The 13,853-nt window shown below is 44.3% G+C and overlaps 1 protein-coding gene across 4 annotated transcripts in view; it reads right to left on the bottom strand.

Moving 5' to 3' along the window:
- RPAP1 (RNA polymerase II associated protein 1) overlaps positions 1-12,321 on the bottom strand; it is a 38,979-nt gene extending 26,658 nt beyond the window's left edge. Inside the window, exons 1-7 of one of the 4 annotated variants that reach the window (XM_005480012.3) lie at positions 11,759-12,321; positions 8,855-9,131; positions 7,824-7,972; positions 7,193-7,285; positions 5,683-5,863; positions 3,429-3,605; positions 413-619 (exon numbers count right to left, since the gene is read on the bottom strand). In XM_005480012.3, coding sequence (XP_005480069.2) covers positions 413-619; positions 3,429-3,605; positions 5,683-5,863; positions 7,193-7,285; positions 7,824-7,972; positions 8,855-9,044 — 997 coding nt within the window. In that variant the 5' untranslated portion in view covers positions 9,045-9,131; positions 11,759-12,321. The other 3 variants (XM_074543015.1, XM_074543014.1, XM_074543016.1) reach the window with 3 other exon arrangements.
- Positions 12,322-13,853: the final 1,532 nt, after the last annotated feature.

The raw sequence follows: 13,853 nt of genomic DNA, 5'->3' as shown, positions 1-13,853 counted from the left end.
ACCCTTACCTCTTGTTGTGTTAACCCAACACACTCTTGTCTCTAACCAGTACCAGTTAAAAGAAATTATTCAGGCACCAGCTGAATCTCACTACTACACTCCTGTTTCCTTGTTCACATGACTGAACAGAAGAGCAATGATGCCTAGTTTAACACACATTTTCCCTTGAGAGGCCTTAGAACAAATTTCAAAAAACAAGACCTCCCAATGAACAGGCCACTTCCATTACATAATGTACCACCTTTCTAATTTCTGGAGCCCATCTAGAGACGTCTTTTTTGAACCCAAAATACGTATTTTTTAAATATAATGACAAAATTCAGATTTGGATCACTAAAGTAGATTGATGTAAACACCACACAAATCTTGTATTTCTGCTCAGAAAATGAACAATAAACACTTTGTGTCTTACCCATGACTTCTACCTTCATATTTTCTTCCTTCCTTACATGTTCTTCCAGACCTGACTCCTGCATGGAAAGAGATGATCTTACACCATGCTGAGCCACATGCTGAGATTCCACAAACTCCTCCAGTCTGTTCAGTTCCATTTTTAATTCCTTTTTCTGGCCTTCATTGTTACCACGTTGTGATTTCAAGAAAGCAACTAAACTGGGATCTGCAAGTATTGACAAAGAGACAGACAGAGATGTGACAGAAAGTCTCAAAATACTTCACATGCCTATAGCTTCTGCTATTTATGTTTCAGTCTTTTCTACATGTCCTCTTTCTCTTACCAGCTGTCACTTCTCTTCAAACTAAGGCCCTCCACTGCTTCATGACCCCTTAGACACATAAGGTGGGTGTAACTGTCTGGTGAGGAGACACCACAGAAAGAACTGATAAATGTCTTTCAGGGTAAAGCAACCACAAAAATTCTATTTTCCCAACTTACAAATAAAGATAACTGCTTCTTTTCCCCTCACTGCCACTCAAATAGGACATCTAAGCATGACTATAAACTGTGGAGAGAATTCTGGTCTGTGGTCCCTGCCAGTGGCACCAATCTGAACACAAGAAGAATACACACGACAGACCCCATAAAAAGGATTAGCTAATTTTTATTGAATTGCAGCAGAACTGCAAGTTCTAGCTCAGATATTGTGTTACAAAGTGATCTTTGACTGTCCTGAACTGACTTTCCATTCCAATTATGGTCTGACAACACCCAGAAAAATGACACAGCCATTCTCTTCATGCTTTGAAGAGAAACATTTGGGAGGTAGATGTGTTTTGAAGGACAGATTATGTTCATATAGCTCTAAGATCATCATTTTACTTTCAGATCTGCTACAGATATCCCACATAATTTTGGATGGAGCGCACTGTCTCTGAACACTCCTCTCCAAAAGATGGTGTTGGGATGCTTATGCCAGAGGTGAACAGTGAGAGATTGTGCATTGTGCCTCAATGAGGTACAGAAATACTCCAGTAAGCAGGGTCAGAGATACATAAAGTAGAACATAACACCTACAGTGGTTATTTATTCTTTGGAGGACAAAGGACAAGCAGTTGAGAAATGCTCTGTACCTGAGAAAAGTCATCTGAAAAATGACTCCCATGTCTCTGAAACATCTATCCCACACTCATGATTGCTGCACATTCTCCTCAATGATGCAGTTTAAACTGTCCTTGGTGAAGGACAGGCATTCAGCCCAGTCTCATTAAAGTATTCCTATTTTTTCTGAATGCAGGCAAGAGCTCTCACTTTCTTGCACTTCACTGTACAGAGCAAGGAAAGACTGTACTCATTATTTCATCATTTCACTCAGTGACAAAAAAGTCACTGATGTCAATCTGTGCACAGTATATCAGAAACTAAGCCTACTTCTGTCCAGAGTCTCCACCAACAAAACCAGCACAGTACCAACAATAAGACACTGCCCAGCACAGAACTATGTACCCATTCTCATACTTCACACCACGGAGTATCCTCTGCTTCATAACCAAGAAGTTAATTCAGGGACTGGACAGCATTTAACATGCACAAATCATTCACATTCCCAAATTTGGAGAAAGTCTCCTTAATTCACACCTCTGTGCCTGTCCAGCTCCTAAATCCATCTGTAAGTCAGCAATTTAGTTTAGGAGTGTTTTATCATGTATAATTCTCTACCCACAGATATTGTGGGAATTCCAAAATTACCCCCAGTTTCTTTAAGGCCTCAAAAGACTAAAGTATCTACCCTTGTAATCTACAAGGCATATAAAAATACATTGCTTCAGAAAATCTTGTTGAAAAATACTTACAATACATCCCATTCTTTTTCAACTCTTTAAGTATTCACTAATATCCCAAAGGACAGAGTAGTAGGGATAAGAAGCAAAAAATCACAAATCACTCACAAGAAGCAAGTATGTAATCAGGGTATTTTTCATACACATGCCATAGTTATAAGCAGCGAAGCCAAATAAAATACTTGGGTCTCTGAATGAAGGATGGACCCAAACAATCTGGCTGCAATTATTTTGTGTAGTTCCTCTGCCACCTTTCCAGTTATACCCATGTTGCTCGCAATGAAGTCAAGATAATTAATATGATCTTTAAGCTGAACCCACAAGAGACTTATGCATCTAAAATGCCACTCATATCTAAATTTGATGCTAGAGGACCTGAAATCATGAGAATTTAAAAAATCCTTGTCTGCCACCTACATCTGTACATCTGCTCTTCCTGAGCATATAAATTCATCAAACTAACACCAGCAAGTGTTGCAGTGGCCCAGATCATATGAAGTCTTATCAAACACACCACATTCAGTGTTCTCCTCTACCTTGTCATCAGCTGCCAGTGACAGGCATTCTCAGAGCACCACTGTGGACAGGGCTCCAAACCAGAGACCAGACCCCTGCTAGAATATGCCTGTACCCAACAGTGTGAAAATTAAGACATTTTTTCTAAAAGTCAAGGCTAATTTCAAGTTTTTCTGCTCCACAAGTATCAGTTTGAAGTGAAATCTCCCACATGCCCATATGTTCTCCCTATCCGGGTACTGACAGTTCTGGCCCAAGTTTTAGGTATTTTGGAGGGGAAGACCAAGGATTCTTTCTCACCTCGACATTGCTATGACACTGCTTCTTATCAGCTTCAAAAAATTACAGTTCAGGACCTTAAACATTTATGTGCAATCATATATTTGGAGTGCAAGTCAATAAAGTTCACGGATCATCTTAACCCACAGCAGAGGGGTGACAAGAAAGACTTAAGCCAAACCAACCTTCACTGAAAAATAAACACTATTTAATTTCTTCAGACTTAGTTCTTACTCATAAGCTATTGACATGACATGGAAGCAAGATTATCCACACATGGAAGGAGCAGGAATTCCAAGTTCCCATCCTTGACCTGTGAATTTGCTAAGACTTTGGGACACCTACACATTCAATAAGTTGCCTCAACTCTAGAGCTGACCCTGGGAAGCACATACCCAGCTGAGCCAGAAGCCTCGCTTGCTCCTGCAGGATCTCTTCCTCAGACATGGACTGCAGCTTCTCCAAGTTCTCTCTGTGAATAGCTTGAGCTTCCTGCTCACTCTTTTGGCTTCCAAGACCCTCTCCCGTTATGAGACAAGGGCGCTGAGAGGTCAAAAAGTCACCATCTTTATCTGTAAGAAGCAGCAGAGAAAGCAGTTAGTGATCTGTGTCTACAGCATCACGAATAAATCTCAACTGTGTCATTAACAGGCTTGCATAATTTTTTCCTTACCTTGGTAGTAAAGTCAGAACAGAAATAAAGAAGTTTAGCTTAACTTCTTTATTTAACTTTAACTTCTTTATCTAAACAAAACTAAACCATTTGTGCTTTCATTCCATGTTACAACAAACATGTTGACATAATTTCCAGCTTGTTTCTTTGGGAGCTTGAGGAAGATGGTAGGGAAAAGAAATTATGTTTCTTTAATGCAAAGCAACAGCATGAAAAGGTAAACTGCAGTATAATTCACAACTGATGCATCAGAGCATTCTTCCAACCTAGTGAATACTAGATTATTTCTCTGCCCAGGAATGCCTGAACCCACATTCGTATGTCAGCTGAACCATGACCTAGTAAATAGTTGCTGAGTAAGACAGAGAATTAGATGAGGTAAACCAGCTTCCAGATGATAAAGGATCAATTCTCAACACAGGCATGTTTGCTTCTAACAATGTCCTATAGTCACCTTCAAGGGTTAAACATATTAGAAGTTATAGCAAGGGACATTCCTCCTACTCTGAACAAAATTGAGTCTCCTTTATCATCTGATCTAAATCCATTTTAAATGTTCATTTCATTTAACCACTGCACCAGGTAACATGCTCCTTTGGTCAATGTGAGACCCTGCAGCTCTTCTGCAACCCACTATACAAGGATCTGACTTTGCAACTTTTTTGCTTCTGTTTTATTCATATGCTCCATATATTGACTTGGACCATCCCTATGCCCATAACCAGCCAGGCCTGAAAGCCTCAAATCCCTGTTCAAATAGCAGCAATGACTCTCAACATAACACCAGGAAGATTTGATGTCATTGCACAGTTGTGCATATTGAGCAGAAAGAGATAAGACAGGGCGACCTGGCAAAAGCTTCAGCATACCTCCCACCACTAGCAATTAAACTAAGTATTACAACAAACAAATACGTTGTTACTACAAGAAATTAAGCTCCCCCTCTTCTCTTGCTTCTAGTGACCTGCCACAACAGTCTGGCTGAAGAGGCAAAGGGATTTTGTAGTCTCTCTGTCATGCTATTACAGTTTAGAAGCGTTCATGTTCAAGAGGATGACAGCTATACGGCTGCTCTATTTCCCCTTCAGCTTTCTCAGACAGAATTATACATGTCCAATTATAACCGGACATACACTAAGCACAGTTTAGTGACCTGGATGGTAGGTTTGTGCACACACAGCACATCTGGCAATTCTCTTACCAATTCTCTAACAGGGGGCAGGGCTGACACAAACCTTAGCCTAATGGTGATAATCTTCAAATGACATCTTGCCTCTATTTCAATGTGAAAAAGAGCATGTCAGGGTAAAACCCAGACACAGGGTGCTCCTAAGCAAACTGGACTGCCCCAGACAACACAAATAAAAAAAAAGCCTGGAGATGCTGGTAACAGTTGAACTGACTTCATCCTTCCCTGTCACGTTGCTGTCAGACAAGTAACTGCTGGAGGTGGCAGTGACTCATCAGCACGGCTTCACAGCACTCCTTATGGAGCAAAGCCACAGTCTCATGGCAGCAGATCTGGTGACAGAAAACTGAGCTTTCAAACCTTTCAGTAGGAGTGAGAACCCACATCACAGTGGTCTCAAACGCTTTCAACACAGAACCACTCTCTTCCCAAAATTGTGGAAATCAGTGATGAAACAAGAAAAACTTTACATATAACAAACAGAAAGGGAAAGGAGGGCAAGAACCTTGGAAAATAAATCTAGCTCCCTATGTGAAGTAAAAAGGAATCCAGGGAGAAAGCGAACCAAATTTTTAGAACCATCTCAGAATTTTCTCCTTAGAATTTTTTGTTTGGATCTGAGACCATCTCAAATCATAGCCACAATACAGACATTCCAACTGACCTTGAGATTCCTAAACTGAGGACAGCAATGCTACCCTAATTTAAAAACGTGGTGCGCTGACGTTATGGTTACTAAGGCTATGTAAATACGGTCAGCTGGATGAGCAGAACCTTCTCCACTTACCACCCCTGCTGCCGGGGAGAGGCGCCTCGCCCACGGATCCCGCAAGATCCAAGGCATCCGGAGCAGCTGATCGTACTTCCACGCACTCGGCAGCAGAGGGAGCCGTCGCTGCCTTCTCAGCAGCTCTTTTTGCTGCCATCTTCTGTGCAAAGATGCTTTTTTTTCCAGATCCCAGCTGCACCTGCAAACGGGGAAGCCACGTACTCACTTTTCTATCCAGAGTGTCCCTACACACCTGCCATTAACAGGTGATGTGATCCTAAAGACACCCTCAGATCAGACTTTGGGACACGATATAGGGAGGTTGCTGGCAGTCACCTGTCCCTTTCTGTGCACATGTGAATATTTTTTAGCACACAGTTTACTGCCATGACAGAGAGACAAAGACATGGATGATTTGGCATCTAGAGAAGGAAGATGATTAATTATAAGTGAATTCAAACAAGGAAAATACATCTAAAACGTCACCAAACACAATAGTTACAGCTTTCCTGCTGTTCAGAAGCTCTGCATAGCTGAATACCTTGGATTTCTGAGTATAAATGGGCTGTACTTCACTGTGCTCACCACATGCTTGGAACAGGCTTCCTATAAGGTGATTAGTGAGCAGCAGGGTGAAGAGATCTACACAGTAAGAAGTGGGCAAGTAGTGCTAAAATAATCCTGGTTAAATTACTGTGTTGCTTGCCTAGGTAATGGGAGGGCATGGCTCTGAACAGCCTTGCACAGGGGATGCACAGGAAATCCAAAGGAGACTAAGCAAAAAATCTCTTACATGTCTCCAGTCCAGAGAAGAAGCTTAAAAGGCAGTCTGAACATTTGGTAGCTGCTTTGAGCGCTTCTACATCAGATAAGCAAAACTGGCAGTTTAAAAAGTATTACTCTCACCTTTCAAAAAAGCTGTCCTTCAAAATAATCTACCTCCTCAAAAGCAACCACAGCTGTCAATCACATATCAACTCCCAGCATCTGACTCCCACTCACCTAGCAGTCCTTGCTACTACAGCAATGACTGATAATAGCAACCATGGCTTCCAGTTTTACAGCCTCAGAAAATAATTATATCAAAATCAAAAAGCACTGCTAAAGATAACCTGACCAACCATACTCAAATGTTATGGAGGAGAAATCAGGTGCGATTTCAATAAGAACCTGGTGGACAAATCAACAGATTGCTCCTCAGATAAAAACAAGCAGAACAGGATCAATTCTACTATAGCACTGCAGATTTGACCCACCTTTATAAAGTTAGTCGAAGAAGACTAAACCAAGAAGATTCCAGTGTTACTTAACTGCAGGGTATGGAGTAGCTACTCGTTGGCAGCTTGGTAGAAGAACTCTCTCCTTCACTCAGGTGGCAATGCCACAGATACCTTGAGCCAGCTCATAATCTTCAGCACACTAAATTGGTTATTTTGAGCCCTACTAAGCCCCACTAAGCATTAGGATTTAATGGGAGAAAGTTTAATTGTTAACAAAGGTAGCATAAAACATCTGCTCCTAATCTTACCTCACTTTTTATCTCGGAGCGGTGAAATGTCCTTGGGAATGGGTCCCCCGTGGGCACTGGCATGGTCACTGCTACTGCACTGGTGTCTCGTTCCTGAAGAAAAAATTCAAGCCCTGTAAAACCATTGCTACAGCCAGACATGTTTGTATATTTAACTGAGAGCAGGCTCAAAATCTCCCAGCTCTGCAGCTCACACTGTCATCAGGCTCAGAATACCTTGTGCTTATTCAGAGACAAAGTGAAGCTATTTTCCAAAAGACTGGGCTGCCAAACTCCATGCATCACTCAAAGAATCAGATAAAGGAAAACCTAGGCCAGTGCAAAGCACAGAGTACATCCCCAGTAGAGTCCAGAAACTCACCCAAATCCACACTACAGCACATGCCTGCATGCAATCAGTGTGACCTGTAGGCAGTCAGGGCTGGAAGGTAGATCTGAAACTATATTTAACTGACAAGAAAAAAATACACCCAAAGAGCTTTTTTCTTTCAAGGTGCTCCAGGACACCGGTCTACAGTGCTGCTTCATTACACTGTAGAAATAAAAAGCAGCCACATAGCCCTTCATCCCTGCTTAGTTCAGAGCATTCAAATAAACAAACACTAGATCATCACACAAAAGACAGACATACAATAATTTTGCTGAAGACTGCTGTAATATGTCGATCATGACTGTCCAATCTTTCCTCTGGATCTTCATCCTCGAAGTGGACACTAGCACTTTTGATCTTGGACTTTTTTGGAGGAGCTGGAGTTAGAGCTGGGAGAGTATCAGGAAAACCTGAGGAGGGGAAGCAATAACAAGGAAAACAAAAAGCAGTCAAGTTATTGTGTACAACCACTGTGCAGTAGGTACCAGACCAAAGCCTCCTAATACACCTTTTATTCTTCTGATGAGAAATAAAGATAAGGAAGCAATAAGATGCTTGAGTCCCCTGTCTCTAAGTTAAAGGGTGTAGTAAAGAGAAACATGCTTGAAGATTCTATTTATATATTGGCACAAGGTCTTTCCAAAGAGCTCCATAAGCAGGAAAGGGTACTGAGATCTCACTGCAAGTATTAAGGGAAGCAGCAAGGCTGTATAGAAACAAGTATTGTCCTTGCAGGTTGTGTTGAGGCATAAAATAGCATATTTCTGCTGCAAACTGTTAAATGTGAGGGATTTGTATGATCATGAACAAACTCCTTTCCACCTGCTATAAGCAGATCATATTTCCTCTACCTGGAACAAAGTACTGCAAGATTTATATTGCTGCTTTTAAAAAAGCACCTTGTGCTTCTGAGATCAAGCACATGACAAAAGTGTTACAGCTACTATTGATAGAGAAAACAAAAACAAGCCAGATCTGCTGGCTGAAAACTGGAGCAGCTAGGAGAGGTAAATCTCAACGACACTGGGTCTGGAGAGCTGGCAAAAGAAGCAGTGAGAGTTCAACAGCACAAATTATGAAAACACCTCTTGCTGGCAAGGTACCACAGACAGCTGATAAATGTGGACTAAGGCACCAAGGGTGGTTCTACTGGATGCTAGCAGCATGGGACAAGCCAATTTCCAAGGCTAAGGAATAAATAATACTGAAAGAAGGGCACAAAGGCAAGGGAAAAGCAACACTAGGTTGAGAGACAGAGAATCTTAGTAATTCAAAGAAACAAACAAATTTACCATCCAACATGACTACATCTTTGCTGTCCTGGAGTGGGGGTCTCTCAGCATCTGTGCTCCCTTCCTTCCCTTTCCTCTTGTCTGCTTTCTTCACAATCTTCACTGCAGGTGAAGCTCTGGCTGCCAGAAACTGGTTCTGAAAGCGCAGCAGGTCTGCCTCGGACTCGCCAGGCTTTGGTCTCGACAGCATCCTGCCTTCCTGCTCCTGCAGCCCAGCCACACGTGCTTTTCACACAGGACTCCAAAACATGGAAAATAGGTAAAACAACTGGATTTCCTGGAGATAGAATGGAGACAGCACGGAAAAACTCATTTTTGTCCCACTCTTACGTTTCTGTACATACCACAGAATCCCTACTTCAGGATCACCCAAACACAAACACTTAAACTGGAGTCCCACACAAACGGAATCCTGCTCTTCACTGCTGAACAAAAGGCTACTTGACAAGCCTGCACAAGGTCTGTCAGCCAGCTAGGAGCACAATGGCATCCAGCCAGTAAAAAGACAGACAAAAAGTGCATCACTGCCAGAATGCCAACAACATGGCCTGGGATTCGCAAAGTCAGAGTAACATCTTGTCCAAGATGATAACTGAGCAACTCAAATCCAACAGATTTGAGCTGCTCAATTATCAATGCCAACCAAGAATCTCAGAGGCACAGTATCACATAAACATCCCCCTCCAGCATACCATCTCCTCCAGATCCCTGGCAGGATGCAAGAGACTCTCCAGACAGAGCTGGACGATGAACTCCCTGACTCTTTGCTCTCCTTCTCACTCAGATCTCCCAAGTGAAAAAAAAAAAAAGTCTTTCTTTCTCATGTAGAACTCCTGTTCTCATTCTCTTTCCTTACTGGCAGAAGCTGTGCTATTTCCAAGCACCTTCATTCACTGCTCAGGCCAATTTGGGGTTGAAAAACAACGGTGAGATTTATACAGACTTTTTCACACCCTGCACATGACAACTCACCAGGAAGGCAACTACTCCACCTCCCATCTACCAGACAGGAAAATATTGGTGACTCTTGCTCCCCACATCTGATTCTCAGAGCCTGGGACCAGCAACCCACTTCTCACAGGCAGCAAGTAAACTGTTTGCAAATACATTTCATTGTATTCCTAGCATAAGCATACACACCTACTTGCTGTTTATTTATGGAGCTTGCTGCCACAACAGGGCTCCCACAGCCAGGCATCGCTTGCTCGGACCCTCTTTGATATCCATAAGGAGCAGAACATGCATCCAAAGCCAAGTGTTCCCTGCCCTGTCATCACAGCCTTCAAAGCCCAAAGGAGGAGGATGCCTGCTTTAACAGGCACAAAACACACAGTTGGAAGTAAACACTGCTCCTAAGCTTTCTGCAAGAAGCCTCCTCCACACAGAGCTCTACATAAACTTCTCCAATCTCTCCCTACCAAAACTTCATCAAGAAAATACAGCGCCTCTTCAAACTGCCTTTGTTTCTTGGCAAAACTGTCAGCACAAGAAGACAACCAAGCAGCCACTGTTAATGAGGTTGGAGGGTCTTCCAGGAACCCCTTCCTCAAAGCCCTTCCTTCAACATACGTGGCACCTGCAGACAATGAATGCAGGGAAAACTCTTGGCTTTCTTCTCAGGGCACCTTTTCCCATGTCCCATGGGAGCCGATACAGCACATCAACAACACTCCTTTGGCTGTCAGGAGTCCTCATTCCCACCCACCAGAGCTCAGAGAAAGCACACAGGACTAACAGACTAACAAACTCCTGAGGATCAGCACTAACCCCAGCATCCTGCAGCCTGGTCACCTCCAGCCTTGCAACTGGCTACTTAAAAGCTCACCATACACCATCTGTTTGCCAGGGATGGGACCTCCAGCCAGCCAGCACATGCAACACACCGAGATACTGTCCTAGGAACACAGGAAATGGATCAGAAATGCTGTCCAAGGTCTATGAGCACCTCTGAACTCCACTACATAGTGATTGCTGTGTACACTATCATCTTACTTGATAAAATCCAGCACTGGTAGGCTTTTTAATTTCTGGTGGTTCATCTGCACTTACAGTGTATTTTTCTTCCTCAGCAGCAGAGCCCAAAATGCAAAGGGAGACAGTTACATCTATGCACCAGACACAGTCAAAACAAAAAATATGTATATGTTGAAGCAAAAAAAATCCTCTCTGACTGCTACTGTCATTTGTGAACCTTGGGGATGGCCTTTTTACCCCTTCTCAAGTGTACAGCTTTGCATCATTTTGATAAAGTTATCAGATTTGGGCAAAAGAGGAATACAAGATCCACAATTAGTGTCTCAAATAAACCTCTTCAGACCTTGTTGGTTGTGGCAAGAATTTAAAAGGAGAAGCAGAGAGTCTCTGCTCTCAGTCTCTTCTGGGCAGCCCAGCAGGCAGTGGAAAAGCACAAATTCCCCACTTGAGATCAGCAGGCAATGAAAGCCTCACTCAGGATTACTGGCTCCTTTGCAAAATGGTGACGTGCATTCTCTGCTCTGTCACAAAAATGCTTTCCACACACAATGCTGTAATGGCCAACAGTCTTCTTGACACTTTTACTTGCTACAGAAAAGGGAGACACTGGAAAGACACTCCTCACAGATGAAAAATCCCAGCCACAAGAGTCAACTGCTGCAAGAAATTCTCCTCAAAGAGGCTCCACATCTCATGCTGGTCACAGAAGACTCAGTGACTGTGACCCTGCCTGTCGGGCACACACCGTGTGCATGCACACAGCATCCTGCCAACAGAAATGCTGCTGTCCCAGCTTGTCTCGAGAGTCTCTGCAAGAAACAGGAACCAGAACAGCGCAAAATAAAATTAAAAACAACAGCTGCTATTAACACACTGAAGAGATGATGCGTGCCAGCGTTCCCACCGCGTTCACAGCCCTGATGGACTTACAGAAACTACTCTGAATCAAGTCTCAACCAGCCGACGGAGACTCGGCCTGGCAAGGCCTCTCTGATGGGGGCAGGGAGGGAAGGAGAGAGGGAGGGAGGCACACAGCGGCACAGATCCCGCAGCACCTCCCGGCACGGCGGGCATGGCCACCGGATCGGCGGCCGCGCGGAGCCCGTAGCCGCTCTCCTCTTTACACCAGGGTAAAGACCAAGTGCTGGGCCCCTGCCGGCTACACCGAGGGAGGCCGGGCCGGGCCGGGCCTGCCCCGCCGCCGCCGCGGGGTTCCCGCGGGCAGGAGAGGCCCCGCGGCCGCCGCAGCCCGGCCGCCACAGCCCGGCCGCCACTCACCTGCGCGGCGCCGCCGCTCCCGCCCGCGCTTCCGCCCGGCCGCCGTCACTTCCGCCCGGCCCGGCCCGGCCCCGGCCCCCGGCTCCTGGCGGGCCCCGGAGCCGCTGCGCGTTCGCCCTGCGCTTGTGCGGCCCGGGGCAGCTCCGCCGGCGCTACCCTGGGTCCCAACACCGGCACACAGAAACGCATTCGTGTCCGCGCAGGAGCTGTGCCGGAGGGCGTGGCCGGGCCCGAGACCGGGCGTGTTTTGGGAGAGCAGATGCATAAAGCTCTGTGAACATGGCTGTTCATTATTCATGACTTATTGTTTGTAATATGTGCCAAGCTTTATTAGAAATTATGAGAGCTGTCAGAACTTGCAGGAGCTTTGATTTTAATGTTGGTTATTGATTTTAGTCCTTGGTCAACTTCCAGCTCCTTTTACAGAACGAGTCATTTTTGGAAGGCACCACAGTTGATCATCTGGTCCAACCTCCCTGCTCAAGCAGGGTCATCCTAGATCACAGGGCACAGGATTGCATCCAGGTTCTAGAATATCTCCAGTGAGGGAGATTCCACAACCTCTGGACAACCTACTGGTTGTCAGTCACAGGTACAATAAAGAAGTTCTCCTTCATGCGCAGGTGGAACTTCCTGTGCATCCGTTTCTGCCTCTTCTTTATTTGTCCTATTTTTTGGTACCATCAAGAAGGGCTCTGCTCCATCCTCTGACACCCTCCCTTGAGATACCAATAGGCACTGGTGAGATTAATAAAGATGATATAGCTGGGGAAAAAAATCTCTGAGCATGAGAACAGGCACAGGTTCTCACTCAGCTTGGACCTGGTGGGCGCACTGGGAAGGACTCACCACAAAGTGCTGTGATGCTGTAAAAAATTAAGCACTTTTTCACTTTTGGGGGGGGTATACCTTTAGAAAGCTGCAATACTACTTTAAAATTACAGCCAGAAACACATTTTATCCTTTATGACCACTGAAAGCACTTAAATCTCTAGATTTCTGTTCATCTTCAGGCCAGGCATCAGAGCACCACTGGGTTTACAGAGGGCTGGGGCAGTGCAGTGGTGCCAGCAGAAGATTTCTCTCTGCCCCTTCAAGGCTTTCCTTGGAACTTGGGAATGGTTTCCCATGCACCCCATGGACCCAGTTCAGTTTTCCCAGCTGCACAGTAAGGCAGGGAGGCCGTGGCACTGCTTGCCTTGGAATGTGTTTGGGTGAAGCATTGGGGCTGCTTAGACTGTCTGACAGCTGCTTATGGTTCTGGCTCAAGACAGCCATGAGCATTTTCCCTCCCTGACTCCTCTCACACTGGCTGCTCAGCTTCTGTGGCCACACACACAGTGTCTCTTAGCAGGCAGGTGAAATGAGGAAACAATCTTTTCTGCCAGAAAGACATATAGACATATAGACAAATAGAATAGATTTGATTTTAATTACTGCAAGGCAGGAATGCTTCCCATCAGAGCTGCCAGAGTTGTATGTATCTTTCCTTCATTCCATCAATTATTTACCTTCAGTTTTAATAATACAGTTAAGGGCACTATATATAGCTTCTGCTCTATCAATAAATCATGCTTGTGTGTCTTCATATTTATCTTATAAAATTATAAGTACCAACATGCTTGCATGGATTTCCTAAGCAATTCTAGCAATGGAATTCCCAGCAGTGCATGTCTTGGAGTCTTTGGTGGTGAACCCAAATATTCTTCACTCAATGAGAGCTATTTTATGAGACTTTTTATGAGTT

Source organism: Zonotrichia albicollis, chromosome 6 (genome assembly GCF_047830755.1).
Source record: "Zonotrichia albicollis isolate bZonAlb1 chromosome 6, bZonAlb1.hap1, whole genome shotgun sequence".
Classification (NCBI taxonomy): domain Eukaryota; kingdom Metazoa; phylum Chordata; class Aves; order Passeriformes; family Passerellidae; genus Zonotrichia; species Zonotrichia albicollis.
This window is presented reverse-complemented; position numbering and strand designations above follow the sequence as displayed.